The 14,395-nt window shown below is 40.7% G+C and overlaps 1 protein-coding gene across 2 annotated transcripts in view; it reads right to left on the bottom strand.

Annotated features, from left to right (window-relative positions):
• Nucleotides 1-14,395, bottom strand: part of Dgcr2 (DiGeorge syndrome critical region gene 2) — an 88,100-nt gene that overhangs the window by 53,848 nt on the left and 19,857 nt on the right. Inside the window, exon 2 of one of the 2 annotated variants that reach the window (XM_004627993.2) lies at nt 3,823-3,945. The exons of the other annotated variant lie outside the window; for it this stretch is intronic. Coding sequence (XP_004628050.1) covers nt 3,823-3,945 — 123 coding nt within the window. The remainder of the gene's footprint in view (nt 1-3,822; nt 3,946-14,395) is intronic. 2 annotated transcript variants of the gene reach the window in all.

Below are 14,395 nucleotides of genomic sequence, written 5' to 3'. Positions count from 1 at the left end.
AAATAAATAAATAAATAAAATGTAAAGAGTTCTCAAGTTGTTAAAAAAAAAAAAAAGAAAGAAAAAGAAAACAACAACAAAAGAAAACATTCTATGAGAAGTGGAGTGTATGGCGTCACACTTTTGGGTCACTTCCTATCTCAGGAGGCAACCTGAAATAAATTTTTCCTACTCTTAACCTCCTCTTAGAATTCCTTCTTAAATTTTGGGGGACAAAAACACAACCTATCTGACATGTAGCAGGTTGGGAGTTACATTTTCCCCATATTAATCTAAACCTATGCCCCCACATCACTGCCAAGGGAAAAAAGCTTTCTACCTCCTTTTCCCTTTCCAGATTTCCTGAGCTGCATCTCATAGACCCATAGACAGCACTAAGCCCACTAGCTGGGGTCTAAGTGCTATAGCTGTAGTCTTCCAGCTTCTCATATCAGGGAAAACTCTGAAAAGGAATGGGGAGATACTGAATGCCTCAACTTTACCTAGCACAACACTCATTTCCCATTTTCCAAAAACATGTCGAAGGGATTTATCCTTTGTTCATGAGTTAAGATCATGAGTTAAGTATAGAATGGGTCAAACTATGACCAAACAGTAAGATTATAGTCACTTAGGTAATATTTGATCCAGTAGGGAGACAGGTCACATAGCAAGGGTACATGGAAAGAACAAAGGAAAATAAGTAATGAAATTACTTCATTAAAATTTCATTACTTATTTTCTTTGTCCCTATTGTTTTATATCATTATATACTTTTAGCATGCTGTTAGCAGGGCAGTAAAATAACCTTATGTGGTCACTCAAGAAATCTTGGACCAACCGTGGTGGTGCATGTCTGTAATCCCAGAACTTGGGAGGCTGAGGCAGGAGGATCAACATGAGTTCAAGGCCAGCTGGCACTACATAGTGAGACCCTATCTCAACAACAACAACAACAACAACAACAAAAACAACCCACACAGGGAAAAGGGACATCTCAACAAGTTACACAGCATTTGCCTGGCAAGTGCAACATCCTGAGTTCGATTCCCAGTACCCCCTCAACAACAACAACAACAACAACAAAAATTAAAATAAATAAACAGTCCTAGAGCCCATACGCAAAATCAGTCTGACTGAGGCTAACTAGGTCTTTCCACAAGGTTAAACTCTCCCCATATAAGGAAAGCTGTAACTTTTGGAGTGGAAGTAGTTATCCAGTAGCCTCCTCCTTGTCCCTTCCACACAAAACTTTCTTCTTTTTCAGTTGGGCAGAGGAAAGAGTGTTTTTGAGGCCTTGACTTCAAATCCATAATGAAGTTAAAGAAAAAGTTTAAATAATACTTAAAAAAAAAAAAAAAAACAGGCATGGTAGCACACAACTATAATCCTAGTACTCAGGGCTGAGGCAGAAGGGGTGCTATGAGTTTCAGGCCAGCCTGGAGTACAAAGTGAAACACTGTCTCAAAAAGAAAAGAAAAACTAGAAAATAATCTCAATAGTTATTATTTCATGGGGAAAAAAAGTGTTATACTATTCTCTGTATATTTTTGTAACTTGAATTTCTTAGAATACTGGCATGAAGAAACATGAAAAAAATTAATCTTCTACACACCAGTTCAGGGACATAAGCCAAGAATAAGCCAAGTGAGACCTGACATAGTCATGGCCTTCTCAGCTCTCTGACACCAGACCAGACCCTGTCATCCTTAGTGAATCTGCATGTACTGGTCCTGGTGTCATGCCTTCAATGTTTGCATCCCAGAACAGAATATCAACTCAAGCCTCTGGGCTCCCATGTGATACACTTTATTTTTCTATCTGGGGTCCTTGCTGCCAAGCTACATGGTCTGAAGGGAGAAATCAGACCTAACTTAGCCCTACCCTTCAACAAGTCCATGGTACAAAGAAAAGAGGACAAACACGAGTGTGGGTCAGTATCTCAGTGTCCACAGCAGTATCTGTGACTTCAAATCCATAATGAGGCTAAATAAAAAGTTTAAATAATACTTAAAAAAAAGACAGGCATGGTGGTGCACAACTATAATCCTCAAGGGATGACAGGAGTAGTTCCTGCTAAACTGCATTCAATATACTCCTTTTCTCTTTTTTCTTTTGAAGAACTTGCTATACTACCCAGGCTAACCTCAAATGATCTTCCTGCCTCAACTTCACCAAGAACAGGGACTACAGATGTGCACTACTACACTTGCCCCTGCTTCTTACCTCACAACTTGGTAAACTAACTGTGCCACACTTCACTGTTACTTTCTTCTTGGTGTCCTCCCTCAAACTCCTGGTTAGAATGAATTCATTTTCCTTCAACACTTGGCCTCTAGGAATTACAGCACACCTTTAATGTCAGAGGCCAGGTGCCACTGAGGAAGGGGGAAGGTCTCCTGCACTGGAGAGTTTATGGTCTGGAGGGAGAGATCAAGTATAGACCCAAGGAATGGTGAGAATTACCAGAAGTTCTAGATGTAAGAGAACAGGGCTAGAGATGTAGCTCTGTGGGAAAACATTTGCATAACATGCTCAGGCCCTGAGTGCAATCCTCAGCACCACAAAAAAGAAGAGGAGAAGGCAGCAGAGGCAGAGGAACAACAGATCAGATGCTAGTACAGGGAGGGACAACCATCTGAACCAAGCTTTGAAAGGTGGCAGAGTTTGTCCAGACACCAAGGGAATTTTTGTTTCCATTTTGCACTACTAAGGATTAAACCCAGAACCTTCATACTAAGGTACATACTCTCGCCACCTCCCCTGCTTTTTTTTTCTTTCTGAAATGAGCTAAGTTCCCTAGGGCTGAGTAAATCCTCCTGCATCAGCTTCCTGAGTAGCTGGAATTACAAGCCAGCTACTTGTGAAGTAATTGGAATATTAGGCCGAAGAGTTCAGGTCTACAGTTGTAGAGATGAGGTAAAACATACTTTCCTTTTGGAAGCTTTGTCAGAACTATCTGATCTTACAAATGCCCACACATCTACATGCATACATGAGATGCTACTCTTTCCACTCAACCAGAGTTGAGAACAGCTGATCGAGTGACCGCTGTTCTTCACAGGGTGGGTGCCTTATCCTCTTCAAGGGTGCTAGGAAAAAACCAGGTGGAGAACCAACAATTTAAGACTTTCTGTGTGCTCTCCATATACCTCTAGACACCTGTGTATCACCAGAAGGAATCCGAGTGCCAGAGTAACAGTGAGTGAGTGGCAAGATGGGTACACGATGTAAAATCTACAAGTAACACACTTGTCAGGACACTGGCCAAGTTTCAAGAGGCACTTACATCCAGAGCCACAATGCGGTGAGGCCAGAGAAGTGTCGAGTGCTCTCACTCAGGGGGCTCACTCTAAGGACCACATAAGTCCAGGGACAGCAGCACTTTACTTGCCTCCCCACAACTCCTGCCTTACCATCTCCAAAGTTCTGGGTTTTGTCAATGTCAGGCACCTCCTTTTTTCTTCCAGTACTGAGACTGAACTCAAAGCCTTTGCACTGAGATACATTCTCAGCCCTTATTTATTTCAATTCTGAGACACAGTAGGTCACTAAGTTGCCCAGGCTGGACTCAAAATTTGAGATCATCCTGTTTCAGCCTCCTAGAGTGCTGTTCATCACCATACCTAGCTAAAAAGCTAGGAGTTCCTGTTGCTTTTTGTTTTGTTGTTAAGAACAGAAAAAGAAAGGCAGGCTAGAAGTCAGATCACACTATCTTTCAAATGTTTGGAGACAGCAGAAATCACCAGGCTACATCTCTCCACCCCTCCTGGGAGGTATGCTTATCCAACTATGACAAGGAGGTGAGTTGTGTGCACCCACCTTCTCAACACACTCACTCACCTGGACAGTCGACTTCGTCGCTCTCATCCTCACAAGTTGGCCAGCCGTCACAGTGCCAAGAGAGGGGGATGCACTGGATGGCACCACTGCGACAGGCAAACTGCCCAGGGTTACACCGCAGCTCTATGGAAGCAAAGGGAAGCAAAGGCAAGAATTTGTTGAGGCAGCAACAGCAAGAGCAGAAAACTGGAGTGTCAAAGTCCTGCCACCAACAAGCTCAAAGACAAGGCAGCTACACAAAGCCTGCCTCTTCCAAAAGGCCTGGAAAACACATTCCCAAAGGAGCAAGCAGGAATTGTTATAGTACTGCAGCAGTGCATATATAGAGCAACAACACTCATTCCAAGACAATAAATTCTGCATCAGTTCAAACATACACTGAGTTTGGCTCTTGCTATCATTTGGATGTTGAATGTTCCCCAAGGCCCAGGTGCTGAAAGCTCCATCCCCAGGGTGACATTACTAGGAGGTACTGAACACCATTTGGAGGCAAGGACCTCAGGTCATTGTGGCACACCTCAGAAGAGAGTGTGGGCCCTAGCAGCTCCTCTCCACACATCCTGGCTCAACACATGAATACCAACCATCATGATGTGCTACATCTCCAAAGACTCAAATCAGTTGGGTAACCTGATCTTGGACTTGAACTTCCAGCACCATGAGACAAAATAAACTTCTCTTTATCTCTTAAGTAGCCTGAGTCAGTTATTTCAGTGTGGTGATGTGAAACTAACACACGACACATCTCTAATATACCAGACTAGCGACGAGTCAGAGATGAGAAAAAGGATGAGGAGACAGAAATGAGAGAAAAAATGCACTGCTCACCTCTTAAGGGATTCCGGATCAACAAGATAGACATAAACATAAACAGAGGCTTCTGACAGCAAACGGAGGCAGCCACCACTGGAGTGGTTCAGTGTGCCAAGACAGTGAAAGGAGGACACCACTTTCTCAACCAACAGCTCTAGAGTACTTCTTAAAAGAAGGGATTTGCCTGCATACTCAACGGTCATAGAAAACATCAAGGAAGGAATTAAACAACTTCGGAAATCAAATAACAATGTTAGTACAGTGCACCAGAACCTATGAGACACAATGAAAGTAGTTGTAAGAGGGAAGCTTATTGAAATCAATGCTCACATTAAAAAAGTTGAGAAACATAATAATGTAATGATGAACCTAGTTACTAAAAAAACAAAACAAAACAAAACAAACCCCACAATAACAATCCTAACCCAAAACAATTTAATGAGGAAAGCCATAAATGTCAGAGCAGGCAGCTGTGGTGGCACATACCTGTAATCTCAGCACTTGGGAGGCTGAGGTACAGAGAGTTTGAGATCAGCCTGGGCTAAAACGTGACCTCCAAGGCCAGCCTGAGCTGCACAGCAAGACCCTGTCTCAAAAATTAACAAAACTGAAACAAAAATTTAAAATGACTTGTAAGAGCTGTTTTTAAAAAAAAAAAAATAAACAAAATAAACCCTAAAAAAAGAATATGGGATTTGCCAGGCCTGGTGGCCATGCATGTAATTCAAATGCTCAGGAAACTAAGGCAGGAGGATCACCCCAAGTCTAAGGCCACCCTGGGGTACACAGTGAGTTCAGGGCTAGCCTGAACAACATAGTGAAAGGAAAAAAAGAGAGAAAAGGGGGTGGGGCTTGCAAAACTGTTTCAAAAGGACATGTGATGTGACAAGAACAGCACTCTGGGAAAAGCAGGGCTCAAGGAAATATCAAGGAGTGGAGGGCTGCCGAATGAGGAAGCTCTGCAGGTAGGATCAAAAACACAAAAAGGATCAGCTGTGGAAGCTTTGAGGGCAAGGGAATTCTAATTTTATCTGATAGGTAGGTTTCAGGGAGCCAGACCTTACTAAGTCAGCAACATGACAGGTAGATTTAGACAAGGTAAAGCTGACAACAATTTCTGAGAAGCAATTACAAAACAGGGATGGAAGGAAAATATTAAATATTCAGGATAGCACAGGCTTGAACTGAGGCAACAAGCTACAGCTCATGAGCCAAATCTTGCCCTTTTCAATTTTTTCCTTTTGTTTTTTGCAGGGCTAGGAGTGGAACATAGGGCCTCCCACATGCTAGGCATGGGTTCTACTATTTGAACTACATTCCTACCCCTTAAGAGAGTTTTTAGGGGCCAGGGAGATGGCTCAATGGAATAAGCGCTTCCCTGGCAAGCGCAAGGGCCTGAGTTCAATCCCTGGTTCCACAAAAAAAAAAAAAAAAAAAAAAACCACACACAGAGAGAAAGTTTTTAAATAGTTTTATAGGAATAATGTTGGGCCAGGGAGATAGCTGCATGGAATAAGTGCTTGCCTGGCAAGCTCAAGGTCCTGAGTTGGATCCCTGGTACCACAAAAAAAAAAAAAAAAAAAAAAAAAAAAAAAAAATTAAAGCCCAATGTACGTTCAAAAAAAAAAAAAAAAAAAAAAAACCAAAAAAACACCACAAAACGAGTATTGTGGGTGGATGCTTTCAAACTACAAGAGCAGTGCAGACTGCAAGAGAAACCTGTATGGACTCCCCAACTAATAGTTACTCTCTAGCTCTTTAAAAAAGTTTGCAAAAAAAATAAAAAAAAAAACTAAAACAGTCTGCAAATTCCTGACCCAAAGTGCTCTCTAGTAAAGGGGTAACCTTGGAACTAATGTATCTGGTGTTAAAAGTAAGCACTGATGATAAAAGAGGAAAAAAAACAACCACAGCATGCTACTGTGTTTGCTCCTTCAATTGTTCTTCCAGAATCATTTCACCTAAATCAGGAGGGAAAGCAAACTATTTTTGCAGCTAAGCCTATTTTATCACTACTCTAAGAAATTAAGGCCAAATATTAATTTATCAAGGAAATTTAACTCACCTAAGCAAGTAGGAAACACCACCTCAGCTAAGTCCCATAACCCAAACATCATCCCCCTAAGAGCAAGCCTCCCAGGCAATGTGAGCTTTGTGTGGAAGAGCACTCTGTGAGCAGAGTCTGGCAAAAGGCACTGTCCCAGAGCCATGCACCTCTCCTTGGAGGGTCCTCTAGTCTAAGACAGGCTGACTTCCCAGATGGACAAGGGAGCAAAAGCAAAAAGAACTGTTACTTTCATGTTCCTTTCCTCTACCACTTCTAATGCTGCTGGAAATGAAGTCAACAGAACCTAGAAGAACAGTAGTCTGAGGTGGAGGTGTTCAGTGGGACAGCATGGACTTTGCAGGCACAAGTCCTGGGTTTAATCCTCAGCACTTTAGCATTTTTCTGTATGTATGTATGTATGCATGTATGTAAAACCCTAATAGTTACAACACTTTCTATTTTATAAATTCATTTGGCCAAGGAGTTATAGCAGCTGGATTTAACTGCTTGAATAAAAAGCATGAGAAAAGGAGAAGGGATGGGGGAAGGGAGATGAGATTAAAAATTAATGAGGGAAAAAAATCCATCAGAAATGACCAGAAATGGTATAAATAATAGGACCGATATGAAACGTTGTTACAACTGTATTGTAAATGCTCAAGAAGCTAAAGGAAAAAAATCAAACACACTGAGCAGAGATGTGAAGATACAGGAGGATCACTACGAGTCCAGTCTGTGTAGTGAGACCCTGTAGACCATGTACTAAAAAATACAAAAAAAAAAGAGAAAAAAAATTGGAAAAAAAAGACAGTATAATCCTTTAAACTGCATGAAAGAAAAACTACTATAATTGCTAACCAGTCCACAAATCAGAGGTTTTAATACACTGCGACAGAAAAAGCAGACCAAAAACTAACAACCCTCGTGTTTAGTTGGTTCCAGAACAGCCCATGCTCTCCATGTACATAAAAAAGGAAGGGCCTAGGCCCTCCAATTGGGCAATCAATGTGCAGTAGCTATAAGAAGAAGAGCCTTCCCTATTGGAGAAGTTTGACATTCTATCATTCACTTGCAGAGTATGGAAACACCTTGGAGCAAGGCATTTCCTCAGACATTTACTGAATGCCTCCTTGCTCCAGATGTGGGTGTGGGATGTGGTATGGGAAGTGGGACTAAAGATATGTCTCTGTTCTTATGCTGTAAGGCAGTGATGGTGAACCTTTTAGAAACCAAGTGTGCAACCTGTAAACCAAGATCTACTTATCTATCACAAAGTGCCAACGCTGCAATTACACCTCAATACTAAGGTTTTAGTTTAGAAAAAACAACTCATACATTAATATCTTTTTTTTAAAAGAGCTTTTAGTGATACAATTTTTTCTTAAAAGATAAAAGCTTGCATTTGGTTGCTTACTTAATATTATCCTTGCTGTTGTAAGCATGCTGATAATTTGTCAAACCTTGGCTCATATTTCCTTAGAGAGCTACACATCCAGCCTTCAGATCATCTGTTAATCTGTTTCTTCTATCACATTTGATATAATTCAAAGCTGAAAACTGATGCTCACAAGCACAAGAGGATCCAAACCAAGTACAAAAAACAATCTCAAGTGTTTTCACTGACTTAAAATTACCTGACAGGCAATTCCACACTTTAACTTTTAAGGCCTAAGTCTGGGTCCAGGGAACCCATCCTTTATATTTCTATTGTACATTTCTTCTTTAGCATTATAGTAATCAGCAGTGTTTCTCAGTACTTTTCCTTGAGGGATAAGAAATAATCTATGTGTTTACCCACTTGGTATGATAAATGGCAAGAAGTATGAATGTATGCAAACTGTTAAAACAGGATTTAGGGGGCCGGGGAGATGGCTCAGTAGAATAAGTACTTCCCTGGCAAGCGCAAGGGCCTGAGTTCAATCCCCGGTTCCACAAAAAACAAACAAACAAGAACAACAAAAACAGGATTTAGACTCAATTTTATGTTCGAGTTATCTGGTTTTTCATATGCTTACCAGAGCAATACAGAGGGTCCAATAGACTCACAATACTCCAGGATTTGTTTTTAAAAAAATAAGATTTCAGACCAGAAATGTAGCTAGGCAGTACAGGGCCTTCCTGGCAAGCATGGTGTCATAATTTCAACAGCCAGTACCAATCCCACCCTCCACCCCAAATATTTCACTTTTATAGTAGAAGTACCCCCAGTTCAGTATAATGGCCCATGAAAACCCAGATTTCCAAGTTTGGAGGAGGTCAGAGTAAATTACCAGTTACGCATGGACGATAAAGATGATAAATGCATGTGTTAGTAACAGAAGGGTGATGTGAGTGGATGATGATGTGGTGATGACAACAACTTTGACATTGGCCATGTGAGCCAAAGTTCCTGTGACAGTGAAATGAACCAAGAATCCAATGATACAGACACAGAGAATGCAAACCTCCTTGATGAGGGGAAAAAAAAAGTGTGAATATATACCTATAGTTGCAATGTTGCAAACTGGCCAAACAACCAAAAAGAACAATCCAAAAATATAGTGACGCAGAGAGCACACTGGCCAAGCAATGGCCGTGACTCATCCACATGGCTGCACTGACAAAGGTTCTACAATCTGGGGTACAAGATCTCAGGATAAATCCTGAGGGCATTTCACTGACCTTCTCAGACCCAAAAGCTACAACTCTTGTTGCACAGGCCCTGCTTTACCTTGGTCATAACCATCCAGTAGAAAAGTATGAAGACGAAATATAGGAAGTAAAGCCATGCTGTAATGTTGAGCTGTGGGGGACTCAGGTCAATAATTTCTGACAATGCCAGTTAAACAGAAGACCTAATGCTATTATGGGCTACTGGACTCTTTTAGAATATTTTGCTGAGTTTACACACCTATAATATTCAATAACGGAACTTAGAAAAAATGGGGTATACCGATGAATGTCCATTTTGTATCTGTGTATTCAAAGTGGTTAGGATAGATATATAGTTGCATTCTCTTAATGAATAGAATGATTTGTTCTAATGGTGTTTGTAAATAGGATCTCAAGTCTGCATCTTGTACAGCAATTAACTACTAAGAAGAATATATGCAGTGTGTTATTTGTTGAAACTGTACTTCCGATTTGATTTGAAACTGTCTCATTGCTGTTTATCAATAAAATTTTGAAAACAAAACAAAACAAAAATACAGTGACGGTGGGGCAGGGATGAAACCTACTGGACAGCATGCCAGCAATGCCTTTCAATGTTGGAAACTGTAACAGACAAAATGCTACAAGAAGCTGTGAAACACACAACGGCTGAAATGCAAGTAAAATCCTCTATATGCACCAATACTTACATTTTAAAATCTATTTATAGGGCCAGCCTGATAGCTCAGCAGACTAAAACGCCTGCTTAGGCAGGGCACAGTGGCCAGGTTCGATCCCCAGCGGGCCCTGCTGCTGCCCCCCCTTACCCACTCCTGCCTCCCCGCAGGTCATGCTGAGATGCAATTAAGACTGGGCGTGGTGACATGTGCCTGTAATCCCAGCACACGGGAGGTTGAAAACAGGAGAATCACTATGAGTCCAATCTATGATCTACGTAGTTAAGACCCTGTAGACCCTGCCCTAAATACAGGAAAAAAACCCAACATCTATTTATTATGACATTTCACTAGCTGAACTGAAAGCACAGCTCTGCTGTACTTGGCACAGAATTTTCATGTTGATCTCAGGAACGTAAAAGAATCTCAGAAAAGCAATGGGTCAAAATACAGCATAAAAATGTATGGCCTTGTAGATACAAGACTTACGCTTTCACTTTACATATTTACCCAAGAACTCAGCCATGAGACTCTTACTCATACAAATATTAATAAGTCAAAAGATGTCATGAACAGACTTGTTGATTCTATCTCCTGAACTAATTGGAAGGTGACATTTGACAATTGGTTTATGGGTTCCCAGTTGCTGTTACATTTGCCAATAGTGCACAAGTTGACTAGTGCAGGAACCATACACAGGAACAAGGCGGAACAAAGTTCCTGTACACAGGAACATTATTGCAAATGAAATGTTACAGTTTCAAACCAGAAGGGGTCAGCCAAATATCTCAGCTGATTAAAGCACCTGCAAGCAGGCGCTGGGGCAGGGGGTGGGCTGAGAGGGCAATTAAGATTGGGTGTGGTGGGGCACACCCGTAATCCCAGCACTTGGGAGGCTGTAAACAAGAGGATCACTGAGTCCAATCTATGCAGTGAGACCCTGTACACCCTATACACCCTGTCCTAAATACAAAACAGAAAAAAAAAAAAAAAGGACAGGAAATCAAAACATATGTACTGTCAGTGTTAAGTGGTACTTGTATATGAGACATGCAATTGTCGTGTGTGAAGACTGCCTTGGGTGTGACAGTTTGTTTTTTTGGTTTCTTTTCCTTTGGTACCAGGATTTGAACTCAGGACCTTCTGCTTGCCAGGTGGGAACTTGTGTGGCTAAGATATATCCCCAGCTGGGTGTGACAGTTGAAGGAAAACTTATTTTTGGGATATAATTCTATTGGTACTTTCGTTGAAGTTCATATAGGAATTCATTTCTGATGTTATCTTTTGGGCTTTGTGACGAAGTACACAGTTTGATGTCTATTCTAAAGGCATAATACATATTAAGAATTTAATAATTTATTTTATTGACACTTTGGGGGGCCTTCAGATCAGCTTATCTGTTTAAAGGCGTGCTTATGCAAATGCAGTCAGGTGCAGGATACTTTGGTTGGATCCCAAGCTCCTCAGGCCTTACCAGACCCACCCGTAAGGCATCCTGAGCAAGTCAAAAAAATAAAAAAATAAAAATTGTTATTTTATATTCCTGGAAACTACACACTGTATAACACAAGAACCTCTTGATAAAATAATGAGATCACTGAGAGGTCCAGTATGTTCTACAAAAAGCCTAGGAAAGCAAAATACATGTGCTGTCAGTGTAAACCATGCACGTCCATGGAATGCGCTACTAACGTGCACAGACTGCCTTAGGTGTGATAACTGAAGTAAAAATCATTTTTTTGTAGAGCACTATTGGTATTTTCATTGTATTTCACATAGGAATTTATTCTAATGTTCTTTTTTATACTTTGTACACCCAAGATCTATGGATGTTGAAAGTTTTTTAAATTAAAAACATTTTTGTGATTTTTTTCTTGTCAATTCCTCATTAATATAATAAAACTCATAAAACAAATTAATATCAATAGAAATTTTCTAAATATTCTAAACCTTCTGCGCCTTGGTGACAAAATGAGTCTTATACTCTAAGGAGTAAGGATTTCTTTTTTTTTTTCTTTTTTTTGCGGAACCGGGGATTGAACTCAGATCCTTGCATTTGCCAGTCAAGCACTTATCCTACTGAGCCATCTCCCCAGCCCTTTTTTTTTTAGGATTTCATTTTCATAACTATTAACTTATCAGTTCTCTGTCACCCCTTTACATTCTATCTTCTCATGTGTTACAGAAAGGTCATACAATTTATTTTTTTAGATAAAACTTTCTCAAAACCCCAACAGCCCCATTTCCCAATTTCCAAAATCTAAGCAGTGTAGGCCCAAAAAGATCAAGTTCTAGGGGCCGGAGAGATGGCTCAGTAGAATAAGTGCTTGCCTGTTAAGCTCAAAGATCTGAGTTCAAATCCCTGGTTCCGCAAACAGGAGGATCACTATGAGTCCATCTACGTAGTGAGGCTCTGTAGTCCCTGTAGATCCTTACTAAAATGCAAAAAAAAAAAAAAAAAAAATCAAGTTCTTCAAATATGGCTTTATCTGGAGAAGTAAGAAAACACAGGCTTGTCTCCATTTTATGGAACTATAAAAATCTGTTACTAAAATTCTGCTTTGCAGTTGCTACAATGCTAAAAAAACTCCTTGGAGATTTCCTGATGGCTTGTAGAATTTCTGTACATGTAGAATTTTCTAAACGCATTTTTAGATGTGGAAAATATTTCAGCTGCCCACTTTCAAGGCCTAGGGCAACTTTGCTTGTGTGTCTGCTGTGGCACATGTGCCACAAGTTCAACAACAGCATTTTAGGGACAAATTAGACCTGTGGCTGGCCACTTTTTATTTTACATGAATATTTACTGAAGTATAGCCATGGCTATGTAGTCACATACTACCTATAACGGCTTTCCCTTGTAAAAGAGTGAAATAGACATAACTAAAAAAAAGTAACTAAAAATGGTGTGGCCTACAAAGGTAGAAATATTTACTATCTTACTCTTTAAGAAAAAACTGTGCTAAGGCTTGCTTGAGGAGACAGGTATACAAATAACAGGAAGGAAAGATCAGAAGAGTAGTGCCTATGAAAATGAGGGGGGGAAATACCTAGCAATAAATCCAATGAAAGAAGTAAAAGACTTCTACGTTGAAAACTACAGTTCTATGGGCCAGGGAGATAGCTCATAGAATAAGCACTTGCCCTGCAAGCGCAAGAGCCTGAGTTCAATCGCCAGTTCCACAAAAAAAAAAAAAAAAAGGAACCCTATCCCTTGCTCTTGGGTAGGAAGAACCAATATAGTGAAAATGGCCATACTTCCAAAACTGTTATACAGCCAGGCATGGTGGTGCACACCTATAATCCCAACTTGGGAGACTGAGGCAGGAGGATCATTGCTATTTCAAGACCAGCCTAGGCTACAAAATGAGCTCAAGGCTAGCCTGAACTGCATGGCAAGATAGCAAGACCTTGTCTCCAAAGGACAAAAAAATAAATAAATAAAAATTATATTGATTTAACGCAATTCCAATCAAAATTCCAACAGCATATCTCACTGAATTACAGAAAATCCTAAAATTCATTTGGAACCAGAAGAGAGCTAGAACAGCAAACACAGACAAGGGAAGAAGCATCTCAACCCCCGGCTTGAAATTGTACTACCAAGCTACTACGATAAAAACAGCATAGGACTGGGAAAAAAAAAATTAATGGAACAGATCAGAAGATGCAGAAACAACTCCAGACATACTTAGCTACCTTATCTTTGACAAAAGTGCCAAACTCAATCACTGGAAGAAAGACAGGCTCTTTAATAAATGATGCTAGAAAATCTGGCTCTGCACATGCCAAAGACTAAAACTGAACTCATGTCTATTACCATGTACTAAAGTCAAAATGGATCAAAGCTCTAATAAAACAGAGACATTAAATCGGCTGGACGACTAAGATTAGGTTAAAACTCTTTAGGTAAAACTCTTAAAGACACTGGTGTAGGCAAAGACTTTATGAATAAATTCTCCATCACACAAAAACTATCACAAATAATCAACAACTGGGATCTCATTAAAGTTTTTTGGGCCAGTGAGATAGCTCAGCAGACTAAGCGCCTGTTTTGGCAAGCACAGGGACCAGGGTTTGATACCTGGTCCTGCATGCCATCCTGGCCCAGGGTGCGCTGAGCCGGGTGACTGAATTCCAGCATGGTGGCACACACCTGTAATCCCAGCACTCAGGAGGCTGAAAACAGGAGGATCACTACAAATCCAAGCTGTGTAGTGAGAGACTGTACCAAATTCATAAATAAATTTTTTTAAAAAAGTAGAAAGTAGGGCTGGAGAGATGGCTCAGTGGTCTAAAGCACCTACTTGGAACTAGCTTGGCAAAGCATCAGGGACTGCGGTTCAATCCCCCAGCACCACATGCCAGCCAGCCCCGCCCCCTGGTGGGCTGAGCTGGCCACACA

This window comes from Octodon degus, unplaced genomic scaffold (genome assembly GCF_000260255.1).
Source record: "Octodon degus isolate 3935 unplaced genomic scaffold, OctDeg1.0 scaffold00021, whole genome shotgun sequence".
NCBI lineage: Eukaryota > Metazoa > Chordata > Mammalia > Rodentia > Octodontidae > Octodon > Octodon degus.
Note: the sequence above shows the minus strand (reverse complement) of the source record. Positions and strands in the feature narration are given on the sequence as shown.